This window comes from Gamsiella multidivaricata, assembly GCF_025024155.1.
Source record: "Gamsiella multidivaricata strain RSA 2152 chromosome Unknown BC939scaffold_83, whole genome shotgun sequence".
NCBI lineage: Eukaryota > Fungi > Mortierellomycota > Mortierellomycetes > Mortierellales > Mortierellaceae > Gamsiella > Gamsiella multidivaricata.
Window position 1 is genome coordinate 37904 of NW_026251791.1, and position 18971 is coordinate 56874.

At 50.2% G+C, this 18971-nt stretch overlaps 10 protein-coding genes across 10 annotated transcripts; all 10 read right to left on the bottom strand.

The window, feature by feature from the left end:
* Positions 1–47: 47 nt before the first annotated feature.
* Positions 48–1772, bottom strand: BC939DRAFT_464459 (uncharacterized protein). The gene has a single exon (XM_051557374.1). It carries the CDS (start codon positions 1609–1611, stop codon positions 217–219), a length of 1395 nt encoding a protein of 464 aa, XP_051407949.1. The 5' UTR covers positions 1612–1772; the 3' UTR covers positions 48–216.
* Positions 1773–1809: 37 nt separating this feature from the next.
* Positions 1810–3320, bottom strand: BC939DRAFT_464461 (uncharacterized protein). Its single transcript, XM_051557375.1, has 2 exons — positions 2925–3320; positions 1810–2846 (listed from the first exon to the last, which is right to left on the bottom strand). Exons 1-2 carry the CDS (start codon positions 3256–3258, stop codon positions 1939–1941), a joined length of 1242 nt encoding a protein of 413 aa, XP_051407950.1. The 5' UTR covers positions 3259–3320; the 3' UTR covers positions 1810–1938.
* BC939DRAFT_464462 (uncharacterized protein) lies at positions 3303–5054 on the bottom strand. The gene is made up of 2 exons (XM_051557376.1): positions 4683–5054; positions 3303–4599 (listed from the first exon to the last, which is right to left on the bottom strand). The coding sequence occupies exons 1-2, from the start codon at positions 4999–5001 to the stop codon at positions 3719–3721; spliced, it is 1200 nt and encodes a 399-aa protein (XP_051407951.1). The 5' UTR covers positions 5002–5054; the 3' UTR covers positions 3303–3718.
* Positions 5055–5529: 475 nt separating this feature from the next.
* BC939DRAFT_480768 (uncharacterized protein) lies at positions 5530–6269 on the bottom strand (the record flags this gene model as incomplete). The annotated part of the gene is made up of 2 exons (XM_051558967.1): positions 5530–6063; positions 6177–6269. 2 exons carry the CDS (start codon positions 6267–6269, stop codon positions 5530–5532), a joined length of 627 nt encoding a protein of 208 aa, XP_051407952.1.
* Positions 6270–6700: 431 nt separating this feature from the next.
* On the bottom strand, positions 6701–7966 carry BC939DRAFT_480769 (uncharacterized protein; the record flags this gene model as incomplete). Its single annotated transcript, XM_051558968.1, has 2 exons — positions 6701–7572; positions 7654–7966. 2 exons carry the CDS (start codon positions 7964–7966, stop codon positions 6701–6703), a joined length of 1185 nt encoding a protein of 394 aa, XP_051407953.1.
* A 900-nt stretch (positions 7967–8866) lies between these two features.
* On the bottom strand, positions 8867–10477 carry BC939DRAFT_311442 (uncharacterized protein). Its single transcript, XM_051551459.1, has 3 exons — positions 10444–10477; positions 9997–10314; positions 8867–9912 (listed from the first exon to the last, which is right to left on the bottom strand). Exons 2-3 carry the CDS (start codon positions 10100–10102, stop codon positions 9011–9013), a joined length of 1008 nt encoding a protein of 335 aa, XP_051407954.1. The 5' UTR covers positions 10103–10314; positions 10444–10477; the 3' UTR covers positions 8867–9010.
* An 882-nt stretch (positions 10478–11359) lies between these two features.
* Positions 11360–12137, bottom strand: BC939DRAFT_464465 (uncharacterized protein). Its single transcript, XM_051557377.1, has 3 exons — positions 12030–12137; positions 11714–11860; positions 11360–11565 (listed from the first exon to the last, which is right to left on the bottom strand). The coding sequence occupies exons 1-3, from the start codon at positions 12099–12101 to the stop codon at positions 11419–11421; spliced, it is 366 nt and encodes a 121-aa protein (XP_051407955.1). The 5' UTR covers positions 12102–12137; the 3' UTR covers positions 11360–11418.
* Positions 12138–12381: 244 nt separating this feature from the next.
* BC939DRAFT_506978 (uncharacterized protein) lies at positions 12382–13935 on the bottom strand (the record flags this gene model as incomplete). Its single annotated transcript, XM_051560846.1, has 1 exon — positions 12382–13935. One exon carries the CDS (start codon positions 13933–13935, stop codon positions 12382–12384), a length of 1554 nt encoding a protein of 517 aa, XP_051407956.1.
* Positions 13936–15613: 1678 nt separating this feature from the next.
* Positions 15614–16824, bottom strand: BC939DRAFT_311476 (uncharacterized protein). Its single transcript, XM_051551460.1, has 3 exons — positions 16663–16824; positions 15742–16478; positions 15614–15617 (listed from the first exon to the last, which is right to left on the bottom strand). The coding sequence occupies exons 1-2, from the start codon at positions 16688–16690 to the stop codon at positions 15838–15840; spliced, it is 669 nt and encodes a 222-aa protein (XP_051407957.1). The 5' UTR covers positions 16691–16824; the 3' UTR covers positions 15614–15617; positions 15742–15837.
* A 135-nt stretch (positions 16825–16959) lies between these two features.
* On the bottom strand, positions 16960–18414 carry BC939DRAFT_480773 (uncharacterized protein; the record flags this gene model as incomplete). The annotated part of the gene is made up of 1 exon (XM_051558969.1): positions 16960–18414. One exon carries the CDS (start codon positions 18412–18414, stop codon positions 16960–16962), a length of 1455 nt encoding a protein of 484 aa, XP_051407958.1.
* Between the last annotated feature and the right edge of the window lie 557 nt (positions 18415–18971).

Here is an 18971-nt window from a genome sequence, read left to right on the forward strand (position 1 = left end):
GACACCCAACGCGAGTCGAGTTTTAGGAGGAAAAGGAAGAGGAAGAGGAAGGCGGAAATACAATATCCATTTTATTGCAGTATGAGTGCTATCAGAGCAACTTCATCTCAAATGAAGAAAAAAAAAACATAAAGAAAATCGTGCTTGGAAAGCTATATACAGTTTGCAAGAAAATCCGGGGAAAAAATGTTGTCCAGCGCTGCGTGCCATGTATGTTCAAGTGGGTTTGGCCTTGAGAAGCATCATCTCAAACATTATGTCATGGCAATCCGGGTGGTTCTTGTAGGGCGCAAAAGGATCCTTGCCCTCCTGAACCAGTGTCGACATGTTCTTGACCATAAAATCCACTGCCGCTTTTCTCACCTTCTCAAAATTGCACCCGACTGTGAACAGGGTCTCGAGCACATTGCTTGTATCAATCGCGCTCACCACGGCCTGCTCGCAATGAGGCCGCAAGTCTGTGATGCCAAAGTAATCAGCTGCGACTAGCAGCTCTGCCCAGGTCACGTCCCTGAACTTCCAAGGCGACTTCGGGTCCAAAGGGTTCCAGCGAACGGAGTCCTGATAGTAGCGGCGCTTTGCCTGTTGCTGTTTCTTGGTTTTGGGGGGTTCAGATCCCAAAAGCTTGCTTTCAATCGTGCAGATGGCGTACTGGTTCACGTCGATGGAGAGTTTGAGCTCGCCGGTGTAAATGTGCCATAGGAGAACGCAAAAGGTCGCCAACGAGAACTTTTCGACAGGAATCGAAAGCAGCGCGGGGCCGTTATTACCACGGGGAGAGGGCATTGATGGTGCCTGGGAGGTTCCAGTGGAGATTGTGCCCAAATCGACCACATCCTCATCATTGTTCCCACCTTCATGCGCGTCCTCGGTCGCAGTATCCGCCCCACTGTCGACTTCCGTACCAGCATTGGCCGGAATGATGTTGGATGCTTCTTGGATCTTCTGAGCAAAGACCTTGTAGCGTGAAAGGATAGCGCTATGCGCCCACAGACCGACGTTCGCGTTGGTCTTTTCCTTTCCCGCATCAAAGATAAAGCACACGTCAACTGAGTGGCTGTCCTTGAGTAGAATCTTCATTGTGTCGCGGATCCTCGCCTCAGAACCAAAGAGCTTGACTGGCTTCCTGAGCGGTTGCTCGCCGGTGGAGAGCACGATGTCAAAGAGGTACTTTTCATTAGAAGATACCGTCTCCACATCAATCGTTCCTATTATATTTGAAGGGGGGTTTTTTTCGCCATTAGCACAACTATCATTTCCTACTTTTAAGTCTTTTACCATCGGCCACTCCTTACCTTGAACAGCGGAGCCGCCTTGCAAGGAAACAGCACTAATGGCAGCAGTTGTGAAGTCACTTGGTCGGACACGAGGAATAATGGACAAAGATCTGTACATGTTTGAGTCCGCCACACTAAGATCCTTACGGTTCCAAGACACGCTGACAGTTAGAATGTCGCCGTTTCGTGTCAGTGTCACAGTCCAGTAGGTGCCGTCTGTGAGAGATACTGTCGATGTTACGCCGGCAGTGTTGTTTGGGGCCGCCGTGGCGAGGACCGGAGACTCAACACAGATAGAGACCTCCAAGGTCTTGCTAAGTTTTATGGTCGCCATTGCGAGAATGAAGGTGCGGTGTGTGGAGTTCAGAGAGACGTGGGGAAACGAACGACAAGAATTTGCTCGATTGGCCGAGGTGTTTTATACAGTCTATCCGCCAGTGGATAAGACATCATGCGAGCAACGAGAATCTTCTTGATACCTGCGCGCATTCATGCAAAAAATGGCCTTGGCGCATGAAGCCTGTGCCCATTTCCACATCCTGCAATTGTTCTGTTCTGAAGCACCAAGTTTATTCAAATTGGAAGTTGGTTGGAAAGCAGAAATATAAAAGAGTTATGAGAAGATAAAATTCATGGAGAACGTGGGCGAGAGAGCGTTTGTTCAAGCTCTCTTGGCCTTGCGACGCATCAGCTCAAGCATGAAGCTGTGACATTTCGGGTGCCTCTCATACGGTTCGAAAGGATCGCTGCCATCCACCACCAGCGTCGCCATGTTCTTAACCAGGTAGTCCAGCGCAGACTCCTTGACCTTCTCGAACGAACACCCGATCGTGAAGAGCATCTGCAAGGCATTGTTCTGGTTGATCCCATCCGTCACCGCCTGCTCGCAGCGCGTTCGCAGATCCGTCATTCCGTAATAGTCAGTCGCAACCAAGAGTTCCTCCCACGTCACATCCTTGAACTTCCAAGGTGACTCCGAGGCCAGCGGGTTCCAGCGGATCGACTCTTGCTGCATCTTGGCCCCGCGCAGAGTCTGGGACACGAGCTGGCTCTCAGAGGTGCAGATGGCATGCATGCTTGCGTCGGCTGAGCGTTCGATCTCACCAGTGTAGATGTATCGCAGCATCACACAGAAGGTGGCCAGTGAGAACTTGTCGACAGGGACGGTCAGGATTGCCGAGCTGCCAATGTCGCTGCGGAAATCGACGGATAATGGCGTCCAGGATCTCTCGCTGGATGTGCTCTCGAGATCGCCTGCGTCTCTGTCCTTGGCCTCGTCTTTGGCATCGGCCTCGATGCGCTCTGCAAACTTCTTGTAGCGGGAGATGATGGCGCGGTGGGCCCAGAGACCGGTGTTCAGATGCGTCTTGTCCTTGTCAGAGTCAAAAATGAAACAGGTGTCGACCGAATGCATGTCCTTGAGGAGGACCTTCATGGTGTCGACGTTCTCAACCACTGGCTCTGAAGGTGGCTCCTGTTTCCTACTCAGCTCTGCGCTGGTAGAGAAGACCAGGTCGAAGGAGTACATGCCATTGTGGAGGGCATTGTCGACATCGATATTTCCTAGCGCTGTTGCATTGTATTCATCGGTATAAGCTTTGTTTTTTCTTTTCTGTTTGCAACGCGAGTACGAACAAGGATCTCTACCTTGGACAGCACTTCCGCTTTGCAGGGAAGAACCATTGATGTCGACTGAGGTGTAGGCTGCCTTGTTCTTATGAGGCACAATATGCAACGAGCTAAACTGACTCAAATTCGTAGGGGAAACTCCACAGTAACTGCAATAATTCGATGACCCGTTATACTTTTGAAGGCTCACGGTAAGAGTGTTGCCTTGTCGGGTCAAGGTTACTGTCCATTGCAAGTTTCCGAAGATGCTAGTTCGCACACTAGCAGTGTTGCCAGGAGACTTCATTGCGAGGATGGGTGAATCGACGCAAAGGACGACCTCTGTCATGCGATCAACTCTAAGAGAGGACATCGTAGGGAAAGGAGTGCAGAAATCTGGACGAAGGAAGTTGCGAGAAAAAAAAAAAAAAAGGGCAGCAAAGACGGCAAAGACAACTTTTTCTGTGTGCCACCCCTGTTGGTCAGATGTATGCGCTGCACCCATTGCTCATCAACATCTTGCTGTCTAGTACTCACTCTCATAACAGGCAGGAGGGCTAGGTCCAGGCGCAGGTGCTTTGTAAACCATTAGACATCGAAGATTAGACCCACTGCGGTTGTCATTGACAGCAGGGGAATATTTTTATTGCAGTTGCCGTCAACACATTCAAGAAAGCTGATCTGAAAGAATATCCATCTTTCTGAGATGCAGAGGGGAGAAGTGAGAGAAAAAAGTAAAAAGTAAAGATAAACTGATCTGCCGTATCCAACGTCAGCCACGAGTGCCGGATAGCTCTTGAAAAAGCCTCCCTGCATAGCCCTTTCAGGCCTTCTCAGGCCTTCTTGCTCTTCCGACGCATCAGCTCAACCAAGTTGCTGTAGCAATCCGGATGATACTGGAAAGACGAAAACGGGTCCTTGTTTTCCAACATCAGTTCCGACATGTTGTTGGCTAGAAAATCCAGTGCTGATTCCTTGACCTTCTCAAACTTGCTCCCAACCGTAAACAGCGTCTGCACCGCATTGTGCTTGTCAAGTTTGTCCACCACTGCAAGCTCGCTGTAAGCTCGCAGATCTGCCACTCCATAATAGTCCGCCAAAACTAGCAGCTCATCCCAGTCCACTTCCTTCAGCTTCCACGGAGAGTCTGCATCCAGTGGGTTCCAGCTGATAGACTCCTGTTCAGCTTTGGCTCCACGGAAGGTTCGGTACACAAGATGGCTCTCCGTGGTACAGATCGCATGTTGGCTGGTGTCGGGGGAACGCTCGATGTCACCCGTGTAGATGTATCGAAGCATCACACAAAACGAAGCCAGCGAGAACTTGTGGACAGGGACGGTCAGAACAGTGGAACCCAAGTCGTCGCGGATCTCGTCCGCCGAGGAGCCTTCCTCGTCGCTTAAATCCTTTTCCTTGGCGTCTTCTAGGATCCGCTTCGCAAACTGCTCGTAGCGTGAAAGGACAGCACGGTGCGCCCACAGGCCAGCATTCAACCGTGTCTTATCCTTTTCCGCGTCAAAGATGAAACAGGTATCGACCGAGTGCATATCCTTGAGCAGAACCTTCATCATCTCGGTACTCTTGAACTCTGGCTGTGCTGTCAGGACCGGCTGTGGTTTCTGAATCGACTTCCAGAAAGGCTCTTGCTGAACGGAGAGCACGACATCGAAGCAGTACTTATCCCCGTGAAGGACCTTGTCGACATCGATAATTCCTAGTATCAGTGGCATTAGTTAATATCCGTAAAGTAGCTATATAGTCCTTGGTATGCAACACGCATGTACCAAGGCTCGGTACCGTAAACGCCGTTTTTGTCCCTCAAATTCGCATTATCAATGGTGGTAGAAGAGCAGGCATCTCTTTTCATGCGAGGAATAATATGCAGCGACTTGTACACAAGACTGTCCTGGTCGGTGAAAGTGGGGAAACCGGAGAAGACCTTCTTCAGATTCACAGAAAGAATGTTGTCTATCCGCGTCCAAGCCACGACCCACCGCTGGGCATTGATAGGGCTATCCTCGATCCTGGCAGTGTTTCCGGGGGGTGTCGCAGCTAGGATGGGGGATTCGATGCTGAGCACCACCTCCTGCACTTGCTGTGAGGCGATGGTAGCCATAGTGCGGTGCAGTGTCAAAGGTAGTGTGGTAAGAGGAGGATGTTGGTCCAACGTCGAGTGTCTTTCAGATTAAGTCATCGTGTGTGCGATTTCTCACGTGTAGCGTCCGAAGGGCTCAATTCCCTAGTATAAACTGCGTACAAGAATGCATACACTGGGCTCTGTAAAAAAGACGCGACATGTTTACCTTTATTACCTAGTATCACAAAAAAATAAAAGAATAAAGAGGAGAAGCAACGAACAAAATGGCATTCATGTTCCTGGACGCGACTGGTGCAAATATTTGCATAAAGAGATATGCAAAAAGAAAAAAAGAAGAGAAAAGAAAAAAAGCGGAGCGATGACCGACACGGCCAGTCAAGACCGCAATAAGCAGCTATTGCTCCAGGTGCTCAAGGAACCGGCATATGTAGTTCACTGTCGAGAGGCCTTGTATAAGTTTTCTCTGGTCCATATGTCTCCAGCTGGCAAAACTCCGACTGTTGCAGCTTCTGTTTCCTGTTCCTGGATCCATGGTCGTCCTGCTGCTCAGCGGTATCCTCGATCACGCAAACTGCACATTGATTCGCCTCGGCGGAAAGCTTTACCTCGACTGTGTAAGTGTACGAGAGAAGGACGCAGGCAGTTGCCAGCTTGAAATCCAGGAGGAGTATCATCAGTAGCGCGGGTCTGCTCTCTTTGGGTAAAAAGAGTTGGCGATGGCGACATCGGTCTACCGGCGAAGGCGTCATTGTCGACATCGTAGGTATCCGTCTGTTCATCCTCCTCCATATCTTCTTCATGCTCCTCAGAGCTATCATCCTCCTCATAGTTACCACCATCATCATCATCCTCATCGTCCTCACAATCCTCGCCGTAGTCGCAGGTGTCGTTGTTGTCACGCTTGCTCTTGATGTAGCTTAAGCCCTTCATCGAAACCCTTGTAGCGCGAGAGCGCAGAGCGGTGAGCACTGACGCCAACATCCGAGTCAGTCTTCTCCTTTCTTGCGGCGAAGACAAACCAAACGTCAACCGAACCCCTGTCTCTGAGAAGAGTCTCCATTGTTTCGGTGTCTCCGCACTCTGTAATAAGCATTTATAATATGGGAATATGTGTCATGCGAATGAGAGAATAAAATAGCTAAATATCGCTTGCTTTAGACACCAGTTCCGGACTGCAGGAGAGTGCTATTGACGACACTTGAGGTGTGGTCTGTTAGGTTCATGTTGGACACGATATGCAACGAACTGTAGACGTCCTTGTCAGATGTTCCTGTAGTATGTGACATAATGGCGTCTGTGGACGCTCACAGCAAGAACGTCGTGTACTCACTCGTACCAGGATGGTGACCCAGTACCAGTCTCTGGTGTCACTGGTTAAGAAGGCGACAGTGTTGCTGGGGGGGCTGTCGCAGCAAGCACGGGCGATCTGATGCCGAGCACGACCTCTTGTGTTTAGTACGCTGTAGAAGTGGATATATGGTGCGGACGGGAATGCGGAGTGCGACGGTGAAGGAAATAATGAAAGACGAAGGGAGGAAGGATAGTAGGTGGCGGCTGTGGCCAGCGCGCAAGTTTATTTCCTAAACTCATAGGAAGAAAATGCATCAGAGGCAACCGAGGTTATCCCTCCTCCTGCGGCTGCAAAAAGACGATCATCACAAAAAATAAAAGAAAAAAAAAAAGAAGAAAAAAAAAAGAGTTGCCGCCGTAGTTCTTCTCAAACACTCGCGGCCTTGCGACGCATCAGCTCCAGTATTATGTTATGGCAAGCAGGCATATGCTTGTAAGACTGGAATGGATCCGCACCCTCCAAGAGCATTTCGGGCATGTTCTTGACAATATAATCCAGTGCCGACTCCTTGACACTCTCAAACTTGTCCCCAATTGTGAACAGGGTCTTGACCACGTTATTCTTGTTGATTGCGTGGATCACCGCGTCCTCACACTTGAGCCGCAAGCCTTCCATGTTGTAATGATCTGCCACGACCAAAAGTTCTTCCCAGGTCACATCCACGAGCTTCAGAGAGTTTCGACTAGGAGAGCTCCAACGCACAGGTTCTTGCTGCTGCCTCTCCCACTGTAACCCCATTTCCTCTGGTCCGTCGAGGATCCTCCACAAGGCATGGCTCTTGGTGGTGGAAATAGCGTACTGGCTCGCATCAACGGAGAGGTTGATCTCGTCAGTGTAGATGTACCGTAACAGGACGCAGAAGGTGGCCAAAGTAAAACCGTGCATCGGAACTGTCAGCAGTTCGCGACTGTCATCCTCGGAAATGCCGTAGGGTGGGGGGAGACCCTTAGTCACGTCTTCGAGCTCGTCTTTGATGCTTTGGGTAAAGCGTATGAAGCGTGAGAGAATAGCGCGATGAGCCCAGAGACCATAATACAAGCGCGCCTTGTCCTTGCCAGACTCGAAGACAAAGCAGACATTAGCAGATCCCATGTCTTTGAGCAGGACCTTCATAGTGTCGCGAATCGATAAATCGGCATCGGGGTAATCAAGCTTCCTGGTCAGCTCCCTACTGAAAGAGAGCACAATGTCGAAGCAGTATTTATCTTTGTGGAGGACCGCGTTGACTTTGACCCTTCCTATTATTGATAGTCTCTTTACCGTTAGAACGTGTTCTTTCATATATTTAATCTATAGGACCTCAGGAGAGCAATTCTCACCTTTGATAGGAATTCTTCCTTCCAAAGCCCGGTTGTTGATTATGGTAGTGATAACTGCACCTCCTCTTGTGCGGGGGACGATATGCAGGAATCGATACGAATGGGAGTTGAGGCCTGGGGAGTAGCCAGGATGTCGGTACCACCGTATAATGAGATTGAGGAACTCGCCCTCTCTTATCAAGGCTACAGTCTCATCACAGTTGGTTTGGCTAGTCACTATCCTTGCAGCGTTGGAAGGAGGCGTCGTAGTGAGGACGGGCGACTCGATACTGAAAGTGAGCTCCGCGGCGTAGCGCGCAGTGAGGGTGAACATGACAAGGATGGGATTGTGGTAAAGAAGATTGTGTAGTAGCTGAACTGGGGAAAAGGTGTGGAGGACCACGAAAGAGAGAAAGAGTGGTATCCGAAGTACTTACTCATTAGAGACTTGCGCTGCTCATGTATGCATACACCCATTCTTCTTTGGTGCATTCAAACAGCGGTTGATTGGTCTGTGAGTACAGAGTAAACAGATGTTGTTCACTTTGCCCGTCCCCTAAACACCTAAGCTCAAATCAATTGGGCTATGCTCCTCCTTCAAAAGAAAATATAAAGAAAGAGAGAGAGAGAGAGAGAGAAAGAGAGAGAGAGAGAGAGAGAGAGAGAGAGAGAGAGGGAGGCTGGATGAGAAAGAAGGACACCGCACCCTTCCACAACTACCACAATTGCCAAAAGGCACCTCGGCAAGAGGGTGTCATAATTGGAGTAGAAATAGAGTGGGGAGTGCTGGCTGGGAAAGTGGAAGAGGGCCCAAGGAAGTCAAGATCCTCCTGCGATGGTCGCTATCTTCCCTGCAATGAGAGCCACGCGAGCATCGCTGGTCACCAATATCCGACTTTGTCCCTCCCAATTTCCCAAGTACCCATAAATTAATTTTTTGCGACCTGATGGTGAAGATGGAGAGGAGGAAGCTGAGGACTAAGGCTGCGATGGAGGAGCCACACAGTGTTTTCCCTAATTCTTTTTCTTTATCTTTTTCTGTCGCGAGCTCTTCACAGGCAGACCACTAACCGTCCTTGTCTACTGGTACCGCGCGGCTTGCTAACCACTTCAGACGCCATGGAAGCGTACGGTAGACTCGAATGCTCTGCTTAGCTACAAAGGATACCCGTTCAAAGCAACTTCCTCAGTTTATTGACGGCTCCAATCCATTTCCATAAGCATGTAGGCACGTGTCGAATGCGTGAAAAAAAATAATAAAAAATATGGATACGTCAAACATAGCATATCCAAACGTGATTCTGTGGGGACAATAAACCAAAGTGGTTCGTTAATGATGTTATCCCTTCAACTGCAAAATGAGCTTGCGCAGCTTTGTTTACGCGATCTTGGCCTTGCCACGCATCAGCTCAAGCATGAAGCTGTGGCATTTCGGGTGTGTCTCATACGGCTCGAAAGGATCGCTGCCACCATCCACCACCAGCGTCGCCATGTTCTCAACCAGGTAGTCCAGCGCAGACTCCTTGACCTTTTCGAACGAACACCCGATCGTGAAGAGCGTCTGCAAGGCATTGCTTTGGTTGATCTCATCAATCACCGCCTGCTCACAACGCGTCCGCAGATCCGTCACTCCGTAATAGTCCGCTGCAACCAAGAGCTCCTCCCAAGTCACATCCTTGAACTTCCAAGGCGACTCCGACTCCAATGGGCTCCAGCGGATCGACTCTTGCTGCGGCTTGGCCCCGCGAAGTGTCTGGGACACGAGCTGGCTCTCAGAGGTGCAGATGGCATGCTTGCTTGCGTCGGCTGAGCGTTCGATCTCACCAGTGTAGATGTATCGCAGCATCACACAGAAGGTGGCCAGTGAGAATTTCTCGACAGGGACGGTCAGAATCGCAGAGCTGCCAATGTCGCTGCGGAAATCGACGGATAATGGCGTCCAGGATCTCTCGCTGGATGTGCTCTCGAGATCGCCTGCGTCTCTGTCCTTGGCCTCGTCTTTGGCATCGGCCTCGATGCGCTCTGCAAACTTCTTGTAGCGGGAGATGATGGCGCGGTGGGCCCAGAGACCGGTGTTCAGATGCGTCTTGTCCTTGTCAGAGTCAAAAATGAAACAGGTGTCGACCGAGTGCATGTCCTTGAGGAGGACCTTCATGGTATCGACGTTCTCGACCACTGGCTCTGAAGGTGGCTCCTGTTTCCTACTCAGCTCTGCACCGATGAAGATCAGGTCGAAGGAGTACTTGCCATTGTGGAGGACTTTGTCAACATTGATATTCCCTAGCGTTGTCGTATTGTATCTATCGGTATAAGCTTTGTTTTTTCTTTTCTGTTTGCAACGCGAGTACGAACAAGGATCTCTACCTTGGACAGCACTTCCGCTTTGCAGGGAAGAACCATTGATGGTGATTGAGGCATAGGCTGCCTTGCTCTTGCGAGGCACAATATGCAGTGAGTTGAACTGGCTCATATTCGAAAAGTAAGCTCCACAGTTATAGCAATTGTTCGATGGCCCGCTATACTTTTGAAGGCTCACGGTAAGAGTGTTGTCTTGTCGGGTCAAGGTTACTGTCCATTGCAAGTTTCCGAAGATGCTAGTTCGCACACTAGCAGTGTTGCCAGGAGACTTTGCTGTGAGGATGGGTGAATTGATGCAGAGGGCGAATGCTATTGCGCCAACAACTGTAAGAGAGGACATCGTAAGGAAAGGAGTGTAGAGACCTGGGCGATGGAAGCTGCGGGAAAAAAAGAAAAAAAAAGAAAAGGTGAAGACCACTTCTTACGCCCCACACTCGTGGATCAGCTTTATACCTTTTGATACTGTCACTGATGATCAGTATTGATGTCCTGATACGCGCCGCGCTCATGAAGAGATTCGTATCTCCCAAAGATAGCAATCTGGACCTTCTGGCCTTGTTGCTTTCATCGCAGGTTGGACCTCCAAATCGCCTAGGAATACGTTTAATCTAGGCCGGCTGTGGTATCTGAATCAGTATTCAAAAGAGTTTATTATCTACATCGAGCACGATGTAGAAGCGACAACTCCCACCGACAAGGACCTATGTTGATCTTGGCATTCGTTAATAGTATAGAAACGAACACATTAATATAGGGAGTGACTCGCCTATCCTCGCGGTGTTGTCCATATCACAACCGAGCGCGTCCTACCTTCAATAGCATCCTTACGATGTAACAAATGATACCCATGGACCTGTACACATTCTCTACTAGATAGTCAAAGTGAGAATGATGATGCCTTGAAACACGCACGGAGAAGGCGTCGTTGCTGCGCATCAAGACAACGATCTGGCAGTACATTCCAAGGAGTGCCTAATCCATGCGAGAGTCGTATTCATCAAAGCCCGGTGTGGATGAATCGGCTGTAAGGCACATCACGACCGTGTTGCTTTGGTCATCGTCGACTCTGATGTCGCTCACCACAACTTTTCCCCGTTCGTATGCTCGCACGATGCGTGTGAACATTTGTTCAGATACTTCGCTTCTTGTTGTCGCCATGATGAATGTTATTATTATGTTAAATGCTATGCTCAATGCTAGTCTAGTCCATGAAGCCAAAAACCAAAAATAACCCCCCCCCAAAAAAAAAAAAATGCTGTGCGTAGAGCCCCTTCAAATCTTCTGTTCCACAGACCCTGCCGCGCCATGTTCAGCTGTGCACAATACGACCCAAGTAAAAAAAAAAAAAAAAAAAAAAAAAAAAAAAACAATGCGAATTAATTGCATAATCAACAGGAAGGTAATTCCTCCAGCTATCGCAAACGGCCTTTAAACGTTACGCGCATCCCCGACATGGTGCTTCTGTCGAGCATGCTGTCGAAAATTATCATATCCTCCAATAAACCGAATTGGATTTCCGGGGCATCCCTCCCACACCACCGGACTCGTTCGATGATCTTGCGCGCCAGGGATCGTCTAATAGGAGGGTTTTTTTTTTTTTTTTTTTTTTTTTGCATATCATTAGCATTAACATCGACATCAAAGGATTGCATCCAAATCCAGACATTGATTAATGAGTACATATCTCGCTGCGATCGAAAAGCAGGTCCTATTTCTCAAGTACCTTGGAGAGCTCTTGGATGCGATCTTGCCACTCCTTGCGTGTGTGCGCCGTAATCTCGACCTGGATATTACTCTGACTTGACGTCGTATCGAGTCGCTCTGCCAGGCTCATAGCCTCCTGAAAGTAGTGACATGCCAAGAACCCCTCCTAAAGAAACCCAGCAATTGTTGTTTTTTTGTCAGACGAAAGTGTGCGTTTGAACGAATTGTAAGTGAGTACGGAGTTTTTTTTTTTGTTTCTAGAGATGTTAACGCTTCACTCGGATGGCAAGTCGATTGGATGAGCCGGTTGATTCATCGCGATCTGATGTATTTACAATGTAGTAGCAAATATCCTTTGGGACCACGGGTGCTGGTTTCTCTGCGAAAAAGTATGAAAGCAGACCCATTGCTGATGAGGACGATCGTTTGTATTGGAATGAGCGAGTGAATAGGTGAATGAATGGGTTCGGCAGGGTGTTCTCACATCGCTTTGCTACTCCGAGGAACGTTGGAACAGTCACCTTCAACAGCAAAAGGCACGCCACCAATTTTCAGGGGCAGGATCCTTCTCCACAAGGTTCAATTGAGTATCAAAATGTAGAACTGGCGCTGCTTTAGAATATACATCAAATAATAACGCAGGGCACCCCTCCACTTCCGGTACCGTCCCGTCTCTTCTGCCAACTCTCATGAGAGCAGCTTCGCTCGTGCCTTGGCCTCCTGCAGGCGGTTTTCCTCCTGCTCTGTCGGGTGGACGCCGTCTCGTCGTGCAGCCTTGACGGAGTAATGTCTCAGCAACGCGTCGCGTCGCACGAACGGCCGATGGCAAAAATCGCACGGCCATGTCCTCTCGTTGTGCTTAGATGTCTGATGCCGTTTGAGATCGTGCACACGACCAAACCGCTCCCCTGGGCAGAGATCGCATCGGTAACCTGCAGAGTCGAAAGGCGCAGAAGGTTTGGACGGCGGTCGTCCTGTTCGACCAGGGACAGATTTCGGGTCTGCCTTGGGCGCAGAACCGTCGACTGGTGGTGGCGAAGGGCCCGGGTCGGGGCTGGGTGATTCCGCGTCCTGTGTTGACGGAGAGAGTGCTCGCACTGACAATGCAGAAAGTGGTCCCTCGTGGTTTTTGATCGCAACTGCAGCACTGGCGAGCGTGGAGAGAGCTGAGTCCGACCGAATCGTCATGGTTAGTGGTTCCACGGCCACTGGGCGTGATCTTGGCTTTCGTGGTGGGTAGACCTTGGGAACGCGCTTGACATGGACTCGCTTCGTTTTTAATACTTTTCCGCCAGCACCGCCTTCGTCTGATACAGCCTGCACTTCATCCGTGGTCTGTGGTTGTGGCGATAATGAGGCTGAACTGTGTGTCTGACTAGTATTCTCGGCAGCTTGGCGCGGCTCGTCGCTCAAAGATGATGCTTCATCGCCCTCTTCTTTTATGATAGATGGTTCCTCACTAGATCGTTCCGATAGTGATTCAGACGGCCCCTCCTCATGAATAGATCTAGATTCCTGCTGTTCGTTGTGGTGCTGCTCGTCGGCAATGTTCTCACTACTTGCCTCATTGGCCTTGTTCTGGCTGCTTGACTCGTCGATCGTGTTCTGGCTGCTCGATTCGTTGGCGTGCGTCTTGTCTCCGTTGGGCGAGCGAGGATAACTCTTTTGTTCTGATACGTCTGATGTACTTTGAGGGTGGTTGTGGCCTTCATGAGGAGTGACCGCTCGTGAACGATTCACGTCTGATTCATGGCTCTTATCCCGTACAGAAGTGCCTTCTTGACCCTGACTGAAGCTTCTCTCTGACGTACGGTCCTGCTGTTCTTCGCATCGTTGCCTCTTGACGGGTTCCTGATCACTGTGTTCTGGCTCCATTGTTCGAGGCTTGGACTCGTATACAAAGCTGTGCAGGTGTGGATAGTTACGTTCAGCCGGTTCCTGGGATCCATGTCTATGCTTGGCAGGCTCTTGCAAATGACCTTTATCTTGTGCAGATCGATCGTTGTGAGTGTCTTCATGTATTTGTCCCTGGTCCTTTGGAAGGTTCATTTCGATCTCTGGAAGGGGTGCCGACTCCACCGATGCTCCTAGTGCCGGGACAAGTGAACTTGATTCTGATGCAGACTCTTGTTCTTGACTTGGCGCGGGTTGTGACACTGAATGTGCCTCGGGCTCTTGCATAACTTGGTCCTCGCTGGCCGCGTTCGAAGGTATAGACTGTGCTTGCTGATCAACATCCATTGGCTCAGATGACTGGCCCCCGACCGACAGTAGAGCTGGCGGCGGCTGCTTGGATATAGACGTACTCATGGATACGGTCTGTGAAGACTAGCCCTTTGAGGGGGAAAAAAATCGAGTCTTGAGCGGAGGATGGAGCTTGGCGTCACTGCAGCACTATGAGACAGGCGTTTACTATCAACACACATACAATAGGACAAGGGTATAGCAGAAGAAAGAAGGGGGAAAGAGCAGGAGGAGATGAGCACAGGTTAGAGATTCAGGCTGATGGGCAGCAGATCAGGCTTCCTACTCGGTGGCAATGGGCCGCCGAGAGCCAAAATGTGAACAGGGTAATGGGTGCGGGAGGAAAAAGGGCGCTATTTTTCCGCTTCAGTATTTGGTGGCGTGGTGGCGTGAAAAGGCACGAATGGTGGCGACTCCTTTTTGAGGCGAGGTAGAAGTGAAAGCGCAAAAGACCTGGCGAGGCCTGCAACAGCAGAACTGCCATTGCTTTCCCCAGTAATGGGACAGGGTGAGGAGATACTCTGGTATAGCCGCACGTAGTTCATTCTCACTCTTGTTGAAAAGGGATGAGGACTGGAGAAACGATGGTAGCGTGTTGCAGAGTCCCTTCTCTCGCGCGTGATGACACCATGGCATAAGGGGGAAATGCGGTTCGCGTGGTAAGACAAGAGAGGAGCGGCGTACCTTTTTGTTTGGGCCCCGGGATGCTCGAGGTGGGGTCGATGAGGGAAGGAAAGGTGGATTTCAAGTCGAGTGGGAAGGCCGTGGGTGGGAGAAGAAGGGAAGGGTTTATTTTTCAGAAAAAAGACGCCACCAAAGAATGGGAGGGGGGGGGGGATTCGATTTGGCACAAAGACCCAGCACCAAAAAAAAATAAGTCTGCTCTGGTTTAAAGCCCAAGTACAACTCTTTTCCGTCTTAAAGTCAATGGACAAGTCGAAGGGTAAGCAACACAAGGAGGCAATAAACGTGGAGGCAACCTCGGCAGAAGGCAGCAACACAAGAGCGCGCAGTATGGACGCCTGCATACGAGTTGGCCAGGTATATTGGTAGCAAGCTATCATGTCATGGCAAATAAATAAATGCATTACGATGGTATTCAAGGAGGGGCAAGGCGCAGGAGACATTCCGACCAGGATATGAACGGGAAACAGAGGGGAGGCATTAGTGCAAGCGCTGGCAATCGCTGTATCACAAGCAGCAGCATGCATCCCATCCTAAGAGAGCTGCTGTTTCATCTACAAAAGCATGTGCCCCTTTACCTGGCTGTGGTCCTTCTCCAGCCCGATCGATCGATCGATTGACAGCTTCAAGAATGAGTCTTCAAGCGGCGATTTATTATCGTCTCCGAAGCACTGCACAGCGCAGCAAGTCTTGTTAGACCCTATTCGCAGCTGTGCACAACAGCATCATTTATTTATGTTTTTTTTTTTCATAATGAAGGGCTTGTGCAGACACCTTATACGCAGTCGTGCGATATCGTCAACGCAACATTGCTTCGCATCGGTTTGCTATTCGCCTCCTCATCCTCTTCTTCATCGGACAGTCGGTCCTCGTCCAAGTCATACAGGATGAATCCTTCTCCACTGTTCCGATCTCTATCCAAATCGTTTTCCATCTCGTCTGCTCCCGGCGATCCCAATCGCTCGTATCCGGCCAAACGTGTCTTTCCTTCCGATCTACACAGAAGCATCATATATAATAATGGTCAATGAACAATCGCATGTTGTCAATGTCAGTTACCCATCATTCTAGCACCCTTGTCTCGTTTTCGAATTCAAAAATAAGAGTCGCCTGAGTTACCTTTGCAGCGCAGCATGATCCAGGCACCCTTGCATGCATGTCAAAGAAGCGACCTATCCATGAATTTAAACAGCGAACCCCAGTGTACCATACATGTTAGTGTCGCAAGCGAATAATAGTGCAGACATCACCGTAAAACGCAACCGGAATCATTGGAATCATTGGAGTCATTGGAGTCATTGGAATCATTGAACTCACAATCACGGTAAGGACGCCGATATGAAAGCTCATAGCCAGGAGCATGTAGCTCAATCGCAACATATTGGCTATGGCATAATAAGTCATCTTTTGTACCAACAGTCCTTTGCCGCTGATCTTGTTGCCGCTGCTGCCTTCCTCTCCATCATCGTCGCCCACTTTCGGTCTCGGAAAAGGCGGGAGACTAGGTCTTCTATGACTATCTCTCGACCCTGATGCCGCAGTCTGCGGTTCGAATTCTGAAGAGATCAAGTCCGGTTCTGCTGAGTTTGTCCGAACGGTTGTTGCGGATGCTGATGATCTGGCTTTGCTTCGGACCTGACTCCTATGTTTCCTTTGTCGTCTTTGCCGCCAGACCAGCTCCTGTTGCTGTTGCTGTTGCTGTTGATGCTGATAGAGCCGCATGGAGACCTTCTCCAGTCGCGAGGTTACGATCCGTTCACAAATGCAGACCCCACTTGTTAGTGCTAGACCAAGGATGAGGCCGAACGGTGTCTCTATCGGTAGCCACTTGATCAACAAGAACATGTTGGTCGTGTCTTTATGTTTTTTTTTTTTTTTTTTTTTTTTTTTTTTTTTTTTTTCGCCGTATGTAAGATAAAGGCGTTAACACCGATCCAATTGGGTTTCAGTTTGATACAGGCAGGGGTAGCAGTTGTTGATGGGCCATAGGCTGATGTCAGCTTTGCAGATGAGGCAATTGCACAAAAGAAGCTTGTTTACCAAAGTGAAGGTAGTTCATGGAGTTCATAGCTGGCGAAGTCGTGCAAGAACAGATGAGGAAAGGGGATGCAGAGAAAAAGAGATGAAAAAGAAAAGAGGTGGAACGATCGCAGGAGACAAAGACGGAGCAAAGATAAATGAAGGTTGAGCCAAGCACACCGCGGCGTCAATGCGGTTACATTAAGCGTCCTACCAGCCCGGATTCATGACACTGTCGTTTTCTACGTCTTCCTTTTATTGCATTAATGACTAACCATACGGTACATGCATGGCAAGGAGCCGGGGCTCAAAAGTACACTAAGAATAATTGGGGCGAGGGCGGTAGTTGGGAGAGGGTTGAGAAAAGTTGGGAGAGGGCTGAGAATAGCCGGGCGGGCCCCCCTGTGGATATCCACCAGGACCCCTTGGGCCCATGGGTGGTGATCTAACGGGGTAGTTGTTTGGACGCTGCTGCGCAAATGCAGGAGGTGATGCTGGTCCAGGACCATACATCGGTCTAGGCTGCTGAGGGTGCTGGGGGTATCCCGGTTGCTGAGGATATGGCTGTTGCGGAGAGTATGGCTGCGGTGGTTGGTATTGTGCGTGGGATGGCCGGGGCGATGGATGCGAGGGTCCCTGTCTGGGTGATGAGTACGCGCTGCTGTTGCTGTTAGGAGGGCCAGGGCGGGCACCGCGCTGCTGGGGTCCTGGTCCATTCGGGCTTGCAGGTCCTGATCCGTGGTTGAAGTAGGGTGCGGATGGTGAGTGTACAGGATAACCACCACCGACGTTTGAGTCCTGGCTCTTTCGAGGCGGTCTGCGATACGAATGTTCCGACTGCACCACTGATCCATCGTCAAAGCTGTCGCGCAGACGCTCTGTGCTGTTGTTGATATTGTTACCGAAGTTAGGATCATTGTAGTTCTGCCTGCCGTTGTTGCCGTTGTCCTCGAGGACAAACTGGTTTCCCATGTCGTTGACGAAGACTGAGTCAGGGCCTGGTGGTTGCTGATGTGATCTTGGTGAAAGAGGCGACATGACCCTGGGGCTGTTCTGCTGATTTGGCGAGCGCGGAGGATTATCGTTTAAAGGGTTGATCAAGATGGGTGCGGGGATATGTGCTTGGCCACCTGGGGCACCGGGTGGACCACCAACAGGAGAGCCCCTGGGTTGCAGGTTTGGGCTTTCAGGGGAGAAGTGCGATTGGATATGCTCGTCATAAGTGGGATAATCTTGTTGCTGCGTGTGCTGTGCTTGCTGTGTCTGGCCTGGCCGTTGGTCATTACCGCCTGCTCGGAGGGTAAGAGGATAAGTGATGGCATCCAGGTCGTCGTGTCCCTCAGAAGGTGGGAGCGTTCGTTGGTCATATTTGTTCTCTAGAGGGAAGACGTCGTTCGGATTGATGGGATCACGACTGGGGTCGTGGCTGTAATCCCGTTTCGCGTACATGTGCGCGCGCCGCTTCTTGCAGAGGAAAATCGAGAGCAGGAAGAGCACGACGAGACCACCGACAGCAATGCCGGCGATGGCAGGGGTGGAGAGACCACCGGTGGAGGCGCCTGGGGCGGCAGTGGAGCTGGGGCCGAGTGTGCCTGTGGTGGTTGAGGTTGCGGTTCCTGTGGTTGCTGTGGTTGCTGTGGTTGCTGTGTTTGTGGCACCGATGGTGGTGGGTTTTGCGGGGGCCTTTGTTGCGGTCTTTGTCGCGGCGGGCTTTGGTGTAGTAGACACCGCGGTGGTTGCTGCTGTTGATGTTGGGTCAGCCTTTGGTGGCATCTTTGCAGCCTACTTCCGTATCGGGGATGGGGAAAGAAGGAAGGAGGGGGAGGGAGAGAGAGGGAGAGAGAGGGGGAGAGAGGGGGAGAGAGGGAGAGAAGCAAGAGAGGCGAGAGAAGCAAGAGAGGCGAGAGAAGCGAGAAAGAGGGAATGGGAAACAAGGCACCACCTCCTTCGTTAATTAAATAAAAGCTGCACCTTATTTCGACCAGACGGATTGGATTGGACGATTGGACTGGAATTGTTCTAACGGCCCTTCGTCCAGGGGTAGACTGCATCGAGTAATCAAACAGGGACATGCCAGTAGTCTATTGGACAACACATGCACAAACACCCGTTAAACCGCATACTACGGAGTACCAAAAAAAAAATTTTTAAGCATTGGCATGGGCACAGTATTATTGTATACCAAATAGACTTGTTTTGAGTAAGAAGATTCCGTAACAGACAAGGTGCCCTGTTGCCACAGCGCATCTGGACTTTTTACTTTCACAACAGGTGGACTGTCCAGGCGCCAGGCAGGCAGGTCAGACTACATTTCCAGATGATAGCACAGT